This window comes from Bombus pascuorum, chromosome 9 (assembly GCF_905332965.1).
Source record: "Bombus pascuorum chromosome 9, iyBomPasc1.1, whole genome shotgun sequence".
Classification (NCBI taxonomy): Eukaryota; Metazoa; Arthropoda; class Insecta; order Hymenoptera; family Apidae; genus Bombus; species Bombus pascuorum.
In genome coordinates, this window is record NC_083496.1 from 7,767,781 (window position 1) to 7,783,614 (window position 15,834).

At 38.2% G+C, this 15,834-nt stretch overlaps 1 protein-coding gene across 2 annotated transcripts; it reads left to right on the forward strand.

Annotated features, from left to right (window-relative positions):
* The first annotated feature begins 537 nt into the window (after nucleotides 1-537).
* Nucleotides 538-13,688, forward strand: LOC132910294 (uncharacterized). 2 transcript variants are annotated; one of them, XM_060965863.1, is made up of 3 exons: nucleotides 544-933; nucleotides 7,791-8,916; nucleotides 9,877-13,688. In XM_060965863.1, exons 1-3 carry the CDS (start codon nucleotides 919-921, stop codon nucleotides 10,962-10,964), a joined length of 2,229 nt encoding a protein of 742 aa, XP_060821846.1. In that variant the 5' UTR covers nucleotides 544-918; the 3' UTR covers nucleotides 10,965-13,688. The 2 variants fall into 2 exon arrangements, with proteins under 2 accessions (XP_060821845.1, XP_060821846.1); XM_060965862.1 differs by having other exon boundaries at nucleotides 538-933; nucleotides 7,791-13,688.
* Nucleotides 13,689-15,834: the final 2,146 nt, after the last annotated feature.

The following is a 15,834-nucleotide window of genomic DNA, read 5'->3' on the forward strand; positions in this document are numbered from 1 at the left end:
ATTCTAATATCCGTATCGTCACCTACTGAAATAAATCAATCTTCTGTCGTTCGCAGCAAAATTTTCAATCGTAGTAACCTTGACAAACACTTTCAAGAATTCTCAGTTTCAACCCATTCACATGCCACCACTCCTCAAATTCTTGTCGCAAAAGTATTCCACGGAAATATTAAACAGGATGTTACATTGGTCGAGCAATTTCTCGGCACTCGCAATTTCGATGATACATTGTTCGACATCGGTGCGGAATGCTCGCGATACGAGTTTATCGATATAACTTTACGTATTCGCACGGGACCGATAAGCATCTCCGGTCCACTACTTCCGTGTGCATCTTTCTTCTTCAAGTCGGAGGCAGGGCTAGCCTACTTTCTCTACAAAGAGAATTTTTAACTGACGCGACGTGTGAGGGTTTCCCCTCTCCCTGTGTTCTCGTCCTGAACATCACCGCGACTCTCTTCCTCCCTCTCTCCTCCCTTTCTCTCATTCTCTCTCCTCCCCTCTGCCCCTTCGTCGTCACCGTCTCTGTTCATTACTCCTCGTGCTCTCGCTCTCTCCTCTCCGGTTTGTCGTTTCCTCGATTTACTCGACAAGCTCAGCCGAGAATTCCTCCGGCTTAGTACCTCTCTCAGAGTCTATATAAGCGGAGTGTTCATACAAGACCGAGCATTTTTTGTGTTAGTAGTGACGGAGTCGTGGGTCTCCTCCATCAAAGAGGTTGACTACCGGTCGGAGAGTGTGAGGATGGTGTGCACGATGCGACACGGTAGGACCGCGTTCGATTGAGCCTGAGGAAACGCTGAAACGAGGAACGCCGCGCTCTGTCTTTTTTTCGGTGTGCCGACAAATCAATAAAAAGAAAGCGATTTGCCGTTTAATTTGTGTACAGTGCTGGCAGCAATTTGCGCGGGTGCAACCATGCTTCGAAGCAAGGTAGGTGATCGTGGATCTTCGAATATCATCGATCATTGCGCGAACGACGCTTCTTTATTATTTTTTTCGTTCGACGAACGGTTCGTGTGTTGTTCAGTGCTTTGACAGCAGGATCGCGATTTCGCCAAGTTTCTTCTTTCATTCTTTGATGTTTGATGGATCGTTTGGAGTGATCAAGGTGGACCGACGATCTGTGATTGCGACACGAATTCGTACTGCTGCGCTGTTGCAATTGAACGGAAGGATTTCCGACACGAAAACAGTAGTTTTGTCGTAGATGTAATTTTCTCCTCGGGTCGAGAGCTGGGAAAGTTTGTTACTCGCTAATCTTTATGCCGATGATTTCTCGCTGTTACATTCGGTAAAGTTACCATGCGGTATCCGGCGTAGGTGTATTTCGTAATTGAGCGTGATGAACTGTAATAATTTAAATTAATTTCTGCTCGTATAAACTATCCTCTATATTTCTTGCTAACAGATATAGCTTAATTGCAATTGTAAATATGAATATTCCGAATGACGAACAATTACTTCTATCGACTGGTATCATTGGATTATAGACTACCACTTTGGATTATGTTCGAATTAGTATCACATGTAATATACAGTTAATACAGAATGTAGACGAAGTAATCTAAAATTAAGCAATTGAAACCAAAGTGTCGCGGATCATCCAACCTTTAAGGATACTAGTTGAAAAATTAATTTTGCTTAATTTTACGATTATAAAAGCTTGGAATTAAATTCTTATAAAAGAGTTAATATAGCACTAAAAGTATGAATATGGTGTACATTTTTTTTAAATATCACAGTATGCTTTGACTCCTTATAAAATGTTGTTCAACACTCGACAAACCATTTAATTGGAGCGAAAAATACAGTTTCGCGGAAAACGTTGATCCCGTTAATCCCTGAATTTAAATTTCGTGCGAAAAAGGGGCGCGCAAATTACAAAATGTGGTCTAAGTGGTAGCAGCGTATTCATTATCGATAATTGCACGGCGACGATTTTAAAGCACAGATTAAATAATCGTAGGCTTCTTATCGGCTCTTGATAACCATTCATCCAGCGTTTCTTATTCTTAATTGACCGTTCCGGTGTCATTAATTTTAAGCAGTTACTCTTCCTTTCGACTGACACCTTTCATGTTCAGGAATATCTACTATTAAGCACGTGTATCATTAACTGATCACGCTAAGAGCAACAAAATCTGTAAATTTTTTTCTCAGCGCGTCGAGTGGAAAATAAAATGAAATAATAGCTGTTAGTTTCTAAGATATATTGAGATATTAACGACAGCAAATGCGAGTGAAATGTCCAGGAACGTAAGGTTAGTTAACGGAACTTCTCTTTGAACGTGAAAGTAAAAAATGTCTTAGCTACTGAATTAATCGTGGGCAATGTTACGTCAACATTATAAGAATAACTAAACGTAATTATACCTTTCGCTGTTCAATTAAGACTGAAGATATAGGAAGCAGTGATTTTAGTTTGAAGTTATGACAATCGACAGATTGCTGGCATAGGAACGATGGTTAAGTATTGAAATATAATTAAAGAAATTTGATAATGTAAAAGTAACAACTGAAAAGCTGAATTTCAAATGTCAATCATTGCTTGCTGATTCAGGAAGTTGATCTAAGTTACAAAATAAAGTAAAAGTTACAGTTTTCTTTATATAGAATATCATTAAAAGAAATGGCAAACTTCACGCTAGTGTTTTTAACTCTTTATTTTCTGTTTTGTGAAACTTTACATTCCTTATCGTACATATGTATCTACTAATTTCATAACAAATCACCTCGGCTTTACTAGACTGTAAAATTGCCAGAATTATACGTTTGAGTTACAGAGGATTCTTAGCAATAACGTCTGCCGTTTTCCTTGACAAAACGCATAGGAAAGCTATCATAATAAATATGAAAAATATTGCATAAAGCATCTCCAAACCAACTAGGCAGAAATTGTTTAAAACGTAAGAGTCTGATGGAACAAATTACTTCTTGTGCTAAAAACTAGCTGCTGTGAAGCGCAACCGTTTCATTCCGTAGTCTCATCGACTCTCTGTCGTGTACTTGATTAGCATCCCAAGTGGAATGTCCCACACAATATTTACATTCCATCTAGCAATAAAAATCCAAGTGGAATGTCCTACACAATATTTACATTCCATCCAGCAATAAAAATCTTGTCATTACGAAATCGAAGCGTGAAGAGCTTTTCAAATAATTCAACTTTTTATGACGACATTTACTTTGCTGAAACTGACAAACGCTAAACTAAACGAGAATAGTGATCAATGTCGTACCATTTAGCGTACGCTACGCGAACTTACGCTTTTGCTGAACCGACCGCTTAGCCACAGCGACGGTCAGCGATCCACGATCCTTAATCTGTTGCAAACAGAGTTTTGTTCGCTTATGAATAGACTGGATGATACTGCATTTATGGAAAAGATGCAAAAATGCAAGGAATGCATATTATCTAGCGTCTAAAAGTATTTGCATATGCAATTTCACGGTATCAAATATTTATAGTCATATGAAAGTATTACTAAATGACGCGAAATTTAATATACTAATTAATTAGTAAAAATCGTATAGCAATAATACTAGTTATAAATGTTAAATACGATGATGCACAAATATTTTTCGTAGTCACTGTAGATAAGTGTATAACTTTAGATTACTAACTAACTACTATGGTAACTTACTATATTAGCTTACTAGCTAATAAAATACATCATGGGAAGCGAATAACTTTTAATTGTTTCTTTTTCTCTTTCTTCGAAAAGTTTACCGATTTACGAAATCATGTGCATCGAAGAAACAGGAGAAGCGGAAACAGCGAATAAGTTTGGTCGCGCGCGCAGAGAAAAGTTGGAGTTCGCACGTGGAAGGAAGCTAAATAAACATCGGATTTTCCGATGAATCGTATCGTTCGATAAGAAGTGATGGCTTCCACCGCGTTACGTGCACTTGTGCTACGTGGTCGGAATATATGACTATGCATGAAGGAGGTATTTGACCTAGTCACAATCTGCCTACATCGATGCATTCGACCGTCTACCCATTCTAGTTACAACATACGTTTAAACTATTGCACACGCGAGCGCACAGTTTGCGCCTCAATAAGTGGGCGCATCGTTAAGAGCGAGTCTTTGCAACGCCACGTGAAAATGATATAGAAAGAGATTACATCGAGGACCAATCATTTGTAATCGAAGGAAATATGAAATTTATTTATTTTTAATTATTATACACAGTCCTCGTCCATTCGTATGATATTTTTTATATTACATGTAACTTTCAGTTAAGCAAACTATCTATTTGACTATACATAAGCGAGGAATATTTTGTCATGTGAAAATGATATAGAAAGAGGTAACATGAGACGACCAACCATTTGCATCCGAAGAATGAAAAGTACACTCTTATTACAGCAATTTTTCTCGTATTACATCTAACTTTCAGTTAGACAGACTATGTTCAACTATACGTGGACGATCGAGATTTTGCTCTTGAATTTCTACTTTCACTCGATCAAGTTCGAGTAATATTATATGTAATACTCTATATTAAAATAAATGATTTAATTATTTGTATATTAATATTCATTCTGATATCGACGTATAGTATTTAGAAAAGAGGTAAATTGTTAAATGTTCTGATGAAAGAAAAATATAAAGATTTGAAAATGCTCTCAGAGTTCATCAATCAATGCTATTTTTGTGACAAATGCTTCCAACTCACGCTATCTGCGGTAACAGCGTAACTTATTACCTGTCACATAGTTATAAGAGGTTGTAATTCATATTTTTTTTTATCAGAACAAAGTAGAAATCGAAGTCCTTCTTGTTTTAGTTTTACGATCATCAATGTAATAAGCAAGGTTTATTTTTTTTTTTTTTTTTTAGACAGAATACATGTACCTTAAACTTTACATATATTATAAGTTTTTATACAGGATAAGATTTTTGTAAAAAATGAGGATTGTATAAGAGTCAGAATTCTTTTTCTCTTTGTTTGTAATACATACATATAATACATTTGGGTATATAAATTCATATAATGAGAATCGATAAAGTAATAAATTCATTTAATTTGTTATATGCTTCTACTAATTTGAAATGAAAAAATGTAAATTAAACGTTCCTAAAGTTATCATACTACACAAAATACACAAAAATATAAAGAAAAAGTAATGGACGATGGATGCACATTTACATAGATTACATTTATACATTATGAGATATATGAATCTATAAAAATGCAAATTTATGTATTTTATAGAAAATATAATTGTTGAACAAGTTGCAAACACTGTCAGTACGAAAGTCTCCCTCTTATCCTTAAATTGGATAAAATCCAATTTTACATTTCATTGATCTTACCCATAGTTTAAAGAAATGTCTCAATTCATTACACTTGTTCAATAAAATAATCAACAAAAATAATGTAATATACAATGTTTCAGAAGAATACATACACTTATTATACGAATACGAAATATTGGAAAAGGTAGAAGCAATGTATTAATATCTTACAAGTTCTTGTCTCTTATTTTTCCTTAGCATTGATGAAGTCATCATATAATCATTTCATCATAAAGTTATCATTATTATAAAATTCCTTCTGACACTGACAAAGTAAAAGGTTCTGCAGTTTCCGATATAATTTCATTTTCAGGGTTTTGTGACTCAAATGTTTATATTTTCCTCGATTCATTCTAAAAATACGTTAATATACTACGGAAGTTCGAAATCGTTAAAAATTTCAAAAACGTGTAATATTTCCAGAAAAAATATAGCAAAGATATTTCTCGAATACATTCTCGAATTACAAATTAAACACTTTAATAATACGGAAATCCCAATGAATAAGAACGTTTAGAAAAACAAAGATGCAAATCAAAATTTAAGATAAGATATATACTTGGACACCTCTTCACTCCATGCTTATTCTTGCATTGCACTTCTCGTTGATGCACTTGGGAGAAAGTGCGGCATATTATGTTAACCTTGCATCTCGGTCATTGTGCCACTTAAGACTTCCAAGGATGGCTTCTTGATGACATTTACAGCTTCAAACTTGTGCGTTGCTTCTTCTTTCTTATCTAGTATCTTTTATAGAAAACAATCTGGTTGTCACAGTGGAATGAATATCTATTACCGTAAAAAGAGATATAAACCTCTCCCAGATCTATTTGTCCTCAAAATAATTTTACGAGATATCGAACGATCTTCATTTCATTTTATAGTATAACAGCGTTTCATTAGTACATTTATAGTACAGAAGTAATTTTCGTTTTTGCTTATTAAACGTAACAAACTGTAATATTTATTCACTGTAATACTTTATTCGTTTAATTGTAATAATGAAGTCAGTTAACTTCCTTTCGATCATTTTAATTCTTATTCAATCCTCTGGCAATACAGCAAAACAACGAAGAATATAAAATAAACAATTTAGAGAATACTTCTCAAGGCCTCTTTTCAAGGCTTCTTACGTTTCTGGTTTCAGACATACAAAAACACATAATTTCAATTTTTTATTGGCAATGAATATTCACAATAGCATAATAGCAAATCATGTATTTCTCGTGATTTAACAAAAAAGAATTTCAAAATGACAATGTGTTGAAGTATTAAGTAATATTTCATCGGCGTTATATGAAATTTTTAGTAACAAATTTTTATTTCACGTGATCCATTTATTTATCAGTGTAACACTTGTTTAACATTGCGATGAAACTAAATCCAGAACTATCGGAGATTGAAGTGAAAATACTACTTTTCTCAGTCATATTCCCATACATTATACGCCATCTTTGTAATTAACGTAATTATTTACGGGTGCCTGCGTTTAATACTTACAGTGAGTAAATGCAGGTTCATATAATTCTCACATGCATCGGGATGACTAGTTCGCCTTGCGCCAACCGAGGTTGTAAACTAGCTTAAAGTCTCTCACGGCCTTCAATTTGGAACCATAGACAATGTGTGCTGGCACGAGCGAAATGTGCACACGATATCGAGCTACACTTATGTTCCCAACCAACTAATTAGAACAGGAGATGTTAGACTACTAGTTAACTGTCAAACCTAAAAATTCCAGTAATCTCATATTTATCTTCAAGCATAATAAGAAAAGGTATTAATCACATTGAACAAAACAATTTTGATCGATGATTAAAGTTGATACCTTGAAATCTCCTTTCAAGATAACGAAATGTACAGAAGATAAAAAGCTGAATGATAGACAGTTCGAAATGGTCTGCTTGATAATATCAGTTTTCTCATTGAATAAGATATCGAATACATTATAACAGTAGATAATACTGTTTTTAAATTTTGTAAAAATATATTGATCACATTCTCAGTACACGCACATATTCGTGGAATGTTTACTTTCTCTAATCTCGTTCCTTACTTATTTAGTACAAACAATTAAAATAAATTGCATATTATTTACGCTCTAGTTAAGCTTTGTTGTACTTCAAGCGATGATCATAACTATTATCATTTAATAAATAACTAGTTATCTATTGCTTTGGTTACACTATATTAATCTTTCTGCATTCTTTGGATCGTTTTAAGTCGAAACGTGCTTTTTATTCTTAACGAGTTTGAAGAAAGAATGGAAGAATCATTATTGATAGGTATCATTTCCGTTTCAATTGTACCTCTTGTAATACATTTTATGTATATAGTAAATTTTATTGCATGTTAAAATAAGAGTGAGATCGGGACATACAAATTTGAGGGCCGTAGCAGGATTAAAAAAGCGATGTATTTTACATTGAACATTGTCAAACTATGACAAAAGAAAAGTTGAAGAATTCGGTTTGATTTCAGATGGCAATAACGCTGCTCTGCGTTCTGCTGATCGGACACCACGTCCAGGCAGTGGTTAACAAAGCGCAATCCCAAGTGCTTGCTAACAAGGAAGAAGAGAAACTGAACGAAATTAAAGCTAACGAAAGGATAAGCAATTATGGTCCACCTGCTGACGACTATGGACCTCCGATTGGATCAAATATTAAAGGACCAGCTCCGGTTTACGGCCCACCGGAACTAGTAGGTGATCAAGGGCCAACACCTATATATCCGCCACCACCGCCAGACATTCCACCACCTGTCTACGGACCACCATTATCTTCATATGGACCGCCACGAATTATTAAACCGCTTCATGTTCCACCGAAACAAAGTTTCGGCCCTCCTTTGTCTCCGTTGCCTTCGAAGCTGAGTTTTGGCTCGCTGAAACTTCATTATGGGCCACCGAAGCAACATTATGGACCGCCGTATTCATTCGCTTCGTTTAGGCCACCGAAACCTCAATACGGTCCGCCACTGAAATTCACGTCCTCTGTGTCTAATCAATACATAGCCGTGGGATCCTCGAGTCTTGGGCCAACGAAACCGGCACACGGACCTGCCATTCCCGTATCTCTCGATACCTATGGCGTGCCTCCGCAAAAAGTTGCTGTTCAATTTACTTCTCAACCGAATGACAACTACGGACCACCTCCTCCGCCATCGCTTTCGGTGGTGCCCGAGGCACAGTATGGACCACCTGCTGGTGATCTGTACAGGCCACCTCCACCGATTCCTCCACCAGGAGTGCCAGCACCACCTACACCGCCCGATATAAAGTACGACGGCTGGCAACCCATTGCTGGATTGACCAATCAACATGGACAGCCTGCGAACACTTACGGACCTCCATCAGATGAACATAGGATTTTGGATGGTCAGTCCGTGGGTGTGCACATTGGACAGTCTGCGAGCAACGTTATCGAGAATCCAAATGTACCAAATGATTCTTACGGAGTTCCAATTCACAATCCTGAGGCTCAAGACTTGAAAACCTCGGTGAAGTCTAATTCTAACGATAATAAAGGCTTACCACCGCCACCATTGCCGGAATACGAACCATTCCACAACGAAAACCCACCAAAGAAGGAACATCCTCAAACAGGTGTGCATGGTCAGCTTAATTTACAATACGAAGTGCCCAAGGTAGAACCGCTTTCTATCGTAAAGACCGTTGGATTCGAGTTGTTACCTACAAATCCGTCATTAACTTCGGATCATAGTGCAGGATTGCCCACGTTAAAATTACCAGTGCTTGATACCGGATCCCATTTGAATCTCGGCAGTGGAGACTCTCACGCGTTCCAAAATCTAGGAAATGATTTGTCGCTATCGCAAATATCTGTAAACGGCCTCTCCAATAACTACGGCCCGCCGTTATCAAGCATTTCCTTTGGAAAATTGAATTCCATCGAATCGGGCATTCCTTTGCCACCACCTCCTGTTGTCGACTCATACGGCGCCCCTCCTCCTTCATCCTACTCGCCTAATGGTCCTTATCCAGCTGCCGAAGCAGGTCGAGCATCGTCGTTTGCTTCTTTCGCATTACACGGTAGCTCGCTTTTTAAGCAAAATTTGCATTACCATCGTCCCCACGGATCGTTTAGACATCCATTACCCCTTCCAGGTACCCTGATTCCTCCAAGAAACCGTGAACCGATTAAGTTCAAAGAATCCGTTCCTAGCGGACTTTTGACTAACCTTAACCGTTACTTGCCACCGCTGAGACACGTTGAGCTAGCCAAAGCGCCAAAAACTTACCTTCCGCCCTTATCGTTCGAGCAGCAGTTACCTGCCCTCCATGCTCCAGTTGCTTTCAACAAACTACCCAGTGTCAGCTTGAATTCGCCAATAGCAGCTCCGAATGCCCAATATGGCACGCCATTATCCTTCAGCAACTTTAACACTCCAGCGCCGGTGTTGACGTACGGAGCACCTAACTTTGGACCCGCTTCTTCCTTCGTCTCCACCTCCACTGGCTTTGGCAACAATTTATACGACAGCATCAGCAACACCATAACCACCACGTATGGCACCCCGGTAGTGAATTTACCGTTGTCGACAGGTGGTGGACACGATTGCGGTTTCGAACAGACGACTGGTACGCAGTACAGCTTCGAGGATCTCGGAAGCCACGCGTTAAACGTCGGCTCTCACGGCTCAAGTTTCGGGGCCGCTCTTTCCACTGGTCTCAATCAGAATTCGCTGTTTAAAGAGGGTTCCTTGTCAAACGGTTTTAGTGGGTTGGATATTACGCAGTCGATAGGTCAGCTAAGTCTAGAAAACATAGAGCAGCCAAAAACGAACCTGAAGGACAGCTACGGCAGTTCGATAGGCGTGAGCTACGCCACTTCTGGAAACACGGACAACGTTTTGTCCAGCGACCACAGTCAATCGGCTGAAGTCACGAACGTACTTTCGGCGCCACCCGCTGTACAATCTCAAGAGTCGTTCTCCTCGAACGCTCATTTCCAACAGGAGAACGGCGGAATAAAAGCTGAAGCGTTAACCGCGAGCTTGAACGAGCAAGGATATGGCCATGCAAAGAACCTAGCCTCGAACGAAGTGGACGCTAGTCAATTTCTAAATACCCACGAAGGCAGCGAAGCTCTGTCCCTGGCGAAGGGACTAACGGCCAATGGAGCCGACGGTTTCGAGGTTCAGGGTTCCAAGGGAACGTACACCTTGCAAATCCAAGCTGCTGATGGAGGATTAGGAACGGAGAATTCGGATGGTAGTATCAGGCACGATCAGGTGCTGTCTAATGGGCTCTTGCAGGATATCCTCGCGGCTATCGAACAACCTGAACAAGGGCAGATACAAGTTCAAGGTCTTCCGGAGGCGCAGCAATTACAGCACGTGTTCAGCGATTTACCGCAGGCTGGAAACATCGAAGTTCCTAAAGGACATTACATCACGGTGGCAGAGAACAATCAAAGGAAAGATTCCGATGAATTAGGTGGACAAGCTGGCGATAGGGGCGAAGCCGAATTTAATAAAGGAGAGTCCACGAAAAAGGAGGCTGTCGCTCTTTTCTTCAACAATCAATACGGTGACTCGAGGAAAGAGATAAGGTCGGTGGCGAAACACGAGAACGTGGCAACTGTTCTTTCGAGCGATGGGAAGAACGTTAGCGGGACAAAGTCCTCTTAAATCATATGGTTTGTCTAGGAAATACTTTCGTTGATAGATTCTTTGGTAATGTATGGTAATTTATGTAACGAACATACTTTCGTTCTCTTTCGCATTACCAACTTAAGCCACAGTACTACGGGACTGAGGGGCAAAATTTGAAATCGTTCCGCGTAGAAGTTATTAATTAAAGTCATTAAGTTAAAGACCCTATTTTTAATTACAAAATATTTAAATTTTATATATTATATATAAATATTATAGTTACGAAATGTCCTATTGATAGAAACGAACTAAAAATCGCGCTCGCTTTCAATCGTTTCCACCAGATTGCAATCTACAAGCGGATTTGATTATTCTTTGTACCATAACGATTATCATTGATTACTGACTCGTGAGAAACATCTTGAGTTTACATTCCATTTTAGAGGATGCCGGAATAAAACGGATGTCACAATTGGCCTAACATTCCGCTAGGAAGCGAAAACGATGATCGTTTCTTCAGAAATATATCGATGACAGGTTGTGAAGCCGAACGGTTTACTCAAAAAATTCTCTTTCTTCGGCGAAATGGTAATCGCGTAACTTCATCGGTGAGTCTCATTCTCCTTTCTTTCTTCTCACGCGAACATACTTGATGTTCGCGAAGGCAGATCCTATCAGAGTTTAATTGCGACACAAGCAAGCACCGAAAGTCCTCGAGTGTTCCTCCGTTCCTTTCCGAAGAACCATTCTACTCGCCTTTTCACTCGGAAACTCTTCAGGAGATGGAGAGGTTTCATGTGAACGAAAGCAAGTAAAAGTATCAGAGCGATCCGTTTCGGGGTCGACGAGCAATCGTGTCATGGCCATTCGCACGAGCCAACACATCTTAGAATCGACGTTTTTTAATCGCTCGATTGACGCACGAGTGTCTAACGCGACAAGAATTTAGATCGATTACAAATTTACACAGATTTAGGTCGTTCGATTACAAATCGTCGCCGTTTGAGGAATAAAAGGCGAGAGATGGCCGTATCGAGCAACTTTCATCGTTGACGTTCGGGCACGTGATTGAACGAGAACGCCAGTCTCTCGCGCACTTCTACATCTTTAACCTTCACCGAGGTGAAAGTTCAGTACCTCGTCCAACAGCTTCGTGGTAGTGATACCTACCTTTTGCGAGAATCTCGTTTCCAGTGAAACGCATTGCTCGACTCTGCGGGCGTTCAACGAGCGCGATACACACGGTTTTGCATACCTTTGTGACAATAACAGGTAGATATGCATATATCTAGTCCGTTGTTTCTCGATGAGATACGCTATACCCAGTTATACACCGCACTAAAGGGGATGACTTTTTAGGCGCCTCGGCTTGCTCGGGGTGTGCTAATCGCATTGAAAATAGAAACACCGTTACGTGGTACGTGTCGTGGAACTTTAGCGAGATCTTGTTAATTGTAGTACACTCGAGTTAATATTAGATACTTTTAATAGAAACACGCTACGTTGGACGCAATTTTTCATCGTTTGCAATGACAATTAAATTGTAATTTAATTTATTCACCTACACAAACGTATACGTTATATTGTATTCTGTGCAGAACAGAGAAGAAGATAATATGGAACCCTGTTTTGCTTTTAAGTAATTTTTCAGAAAGTAGATTTACTATTATTGTCAGAAATAAATTTCCGCGCTCCAGGTTTTTCGGAACGTTGGTTTCAGATGACTGGTATTATAGCATATAGTAGATTAAGCATATAGAAGCAGATAAAGCATATAGCTTCTCGCTTATGAATCGAACAAATGACATTTCCTTATGACAAATAAGAAAAATTCCACACTATCATTCTTAAATATTTTCGACAATTTTTTGTCGAATCTGGTAGTTGAGTTAAGATTACTAAATATTTTGTTTCTTTACTTCTATATCATTATGTATATTTATAGTTATGTCATCGTGCATGATACTTAAGATATTATTCTCAATGCAAGGTTCTAATTTACTAACAGGATTCTATATTGCTACTTTTTCCTACAATATTTATAATATGTGTATCGCTTAATTTAGAAACGTAATTTCGTTTAATAGAACAGTTAGAACGCCTTTATAAGTGGACGCATTTAGAAGTACAAGCACCCAAAGATACACGAGTCATCCTCGTGTAAAGAAGCAGTAAAACTCAGCCGCCTGACACGTTGATAACCGACGCGATCTAACAAGCTGAAATACAACTGGCCAGAGATATAGGTGATAAAATGTTAACGCGTTCGCATGTACGCTCATCGACGCGAGCTTAAAACCAGCTGCGTATCGCAGCGTATACGCATTCCGTATTCGGAGTAGTCTTAAACTTCTTCTACTTTTATAGTGCTGCCTGGCAAATGGTTATGCATAACTTGGTGTATTGCAGATACGTAAAATAAGTAGAGCGTATAAGCTTAAGAGAGATGCTCATTGTTAAGAAATACGCAGTGACGATGCTGCCAAGCCATAAAACACGTCAACTCGCTCCTAACTTCTATCCACCTCTATGTTCTTCCTTCCTTCCTTCTTTCCCTCTCCCCTTTTTTTTTATGGATTAATTTATTATTTTATGTACGTAACGTCTCGTGCATATGGCTTACCGTACGCACGATACGTCCAATCGACGTTATTAGTTCGTTGAACATAGCGCGCGTACGACTGTATTTTTTTTTATATATATATGTATTTGTTTACGAGGTTGCGTTAAGTATGTAAATATACGACCTATTTGTAAATAGAGGATCTTTTTCATTTCGTGGCCTTTTTAAATTCCTACTTCCTTTTAACGCGATCGTGAAATTCCTTTTCATTGGAACTATTTGGTATGTGTGACTGGCTTTGCCACTTCTTTCAAATCTCATCCACACAACTGAACAACAGGAAAGGTTTCAGTTCAATCACATCAGCTTTATTATCAGTTGCGAACGAAACGTAACAGCAACTAAAAGAAGATCTGCAGAATCAGGAAATTGCAGTCGTTAAACGTTACCTCGTTCTGAAAGACACTTATGTACGGACACCCGATAGAATTTCAACATCTGGCGTTCCGTTTATCTCGATCGCGGTGTTTTCTCATCATGCTGTTCATTCCACTGACCGTAATGTCGACTTTCAGCGACCGACATTTAGCTTTCGGGTTCGCGGATTTCTTACACGGTAAAGGACCATCTATTCCATGATATGAATTTTAAATATCGCTAAAACGAATTTGAAAGCAGTTACGAAATATCGCGAGAATGATTATTTAATAAATAAATTCGTGCTGTCGATATCTTTCAGCGAATTATTCATTGAAAATGGAAATTGCAGAAAAATATCTTTCAAGTCGGATATTATAGAAAATTTCTAATCTCTTAAGTTGTTCATAATTCAAAGAGATTGTAATGACTGGGCGGTGAATGTTTATACAAATGATGTGTCGAGAGGTAGAATTTCATAGACGGAGAATATCGTTGATTTGCTAGAAAAGTGCCACAACTGAGAACGGTAAATCTTTCAGAAAATCAGGTTTGAAATAGAAGAGTTAAAGTAGAAAATTATTAAATTACTATCCAACTACATATTTAGCAATAAAAACATTCACTTTCTCTTATAATTTAGGTCGTATTCGTTTACATATATATATATATGTATTTATTAAAGCTAGAAGTTGTATTATATTTATTTAATAAATAATGTGTTATTTCATATATTGCTTGTAAGATTAATTAATCTACGTGGATCTTGAGTGTTTATTACGAGGAAACGAGTAGGTAGGCACGATGTTCGCTCGGTAGCACGATGTACAAACGAAAACGTACGAGGGGAATTAGGCATCTGCCACTAAGTAGGATTACGGTTATGTAAATGAAACGCTATCGTGCCGGTTAGGTTAGCTAGCGCGGACAGTTAGCGTGTCCTAGCGCTGGTCGAAATTGCTTCTCGCACACTTTCCATCGTGTCTCCGGTTCCCTTCCGCTTTTCCACCGCTTCTTTCCCTTCAACCCTTCAATTGGCTCGACCTCGCACGGTTCTCTTCGTTTCCTCCATTATTCCGTTCTTCGCGCAGCAGACAATGCGATCATAAGGCTTCCTTTGCAAACTGAAACTCCACTAAACTATGGGAATGTTCGCACGTTTTCGGTTATAAAACCGGGCGCGTACGGTAACGCGAAGATTTCCGCTCGGTTAATTTGCCCCAGAGACGCGTTAATTGTTCGTTTTGCCGATTTTCAACGTCTTTCGTCGTTGGTCGTCCAGCGATACGACTAATGAAAACGTGTAACCTTAACAGAGAATTGTAAATAGTCGTTTGATGTTATTGCACATAATTTTCCCTTTATCTGTTGGTACAATGTCCGCTTTCAATGTAGTTAAAATTTCTCAGGTTACTTAGCGAGAAATGTCGTCTTTCATTTTACATTTTGAATTTCTAAAGGAAAATCAAATGGTAATTGTTGAAACTTACAGTTAGCAGTTAGACAAATTATAAAGGGTATTCAAAGTTATTACATCATTCGCTCTGTTCTCCGAATTTAATACGAACAGATTTTCATTTACTTCGATCGTCATGCTAAAATTCTGTAAAAAATTTAGTTTAACAGGGAAACAAACGAAACCTCAAATCAAAGAAAATACTTCGTACGAATATTTTCATATTTTTCTAAAAGAGGAATCAAAAATTACCGAAAGTATGCAACGTAGATAATAAATTATTCGTTAATAAATGCGATAAAATTTTTGTTTTTAAAAATTCTGAACAAAGCGGTTGTTATTATTGTTCTGGATTCTGAAATCGGAATGTTTGTTAACGAATCGTGTTTACAATAATTTATTATATTTACTATATTTCTTACTTGTCATCATTGTCCCATGACATAAAACTGTTATCAATTTACATAATA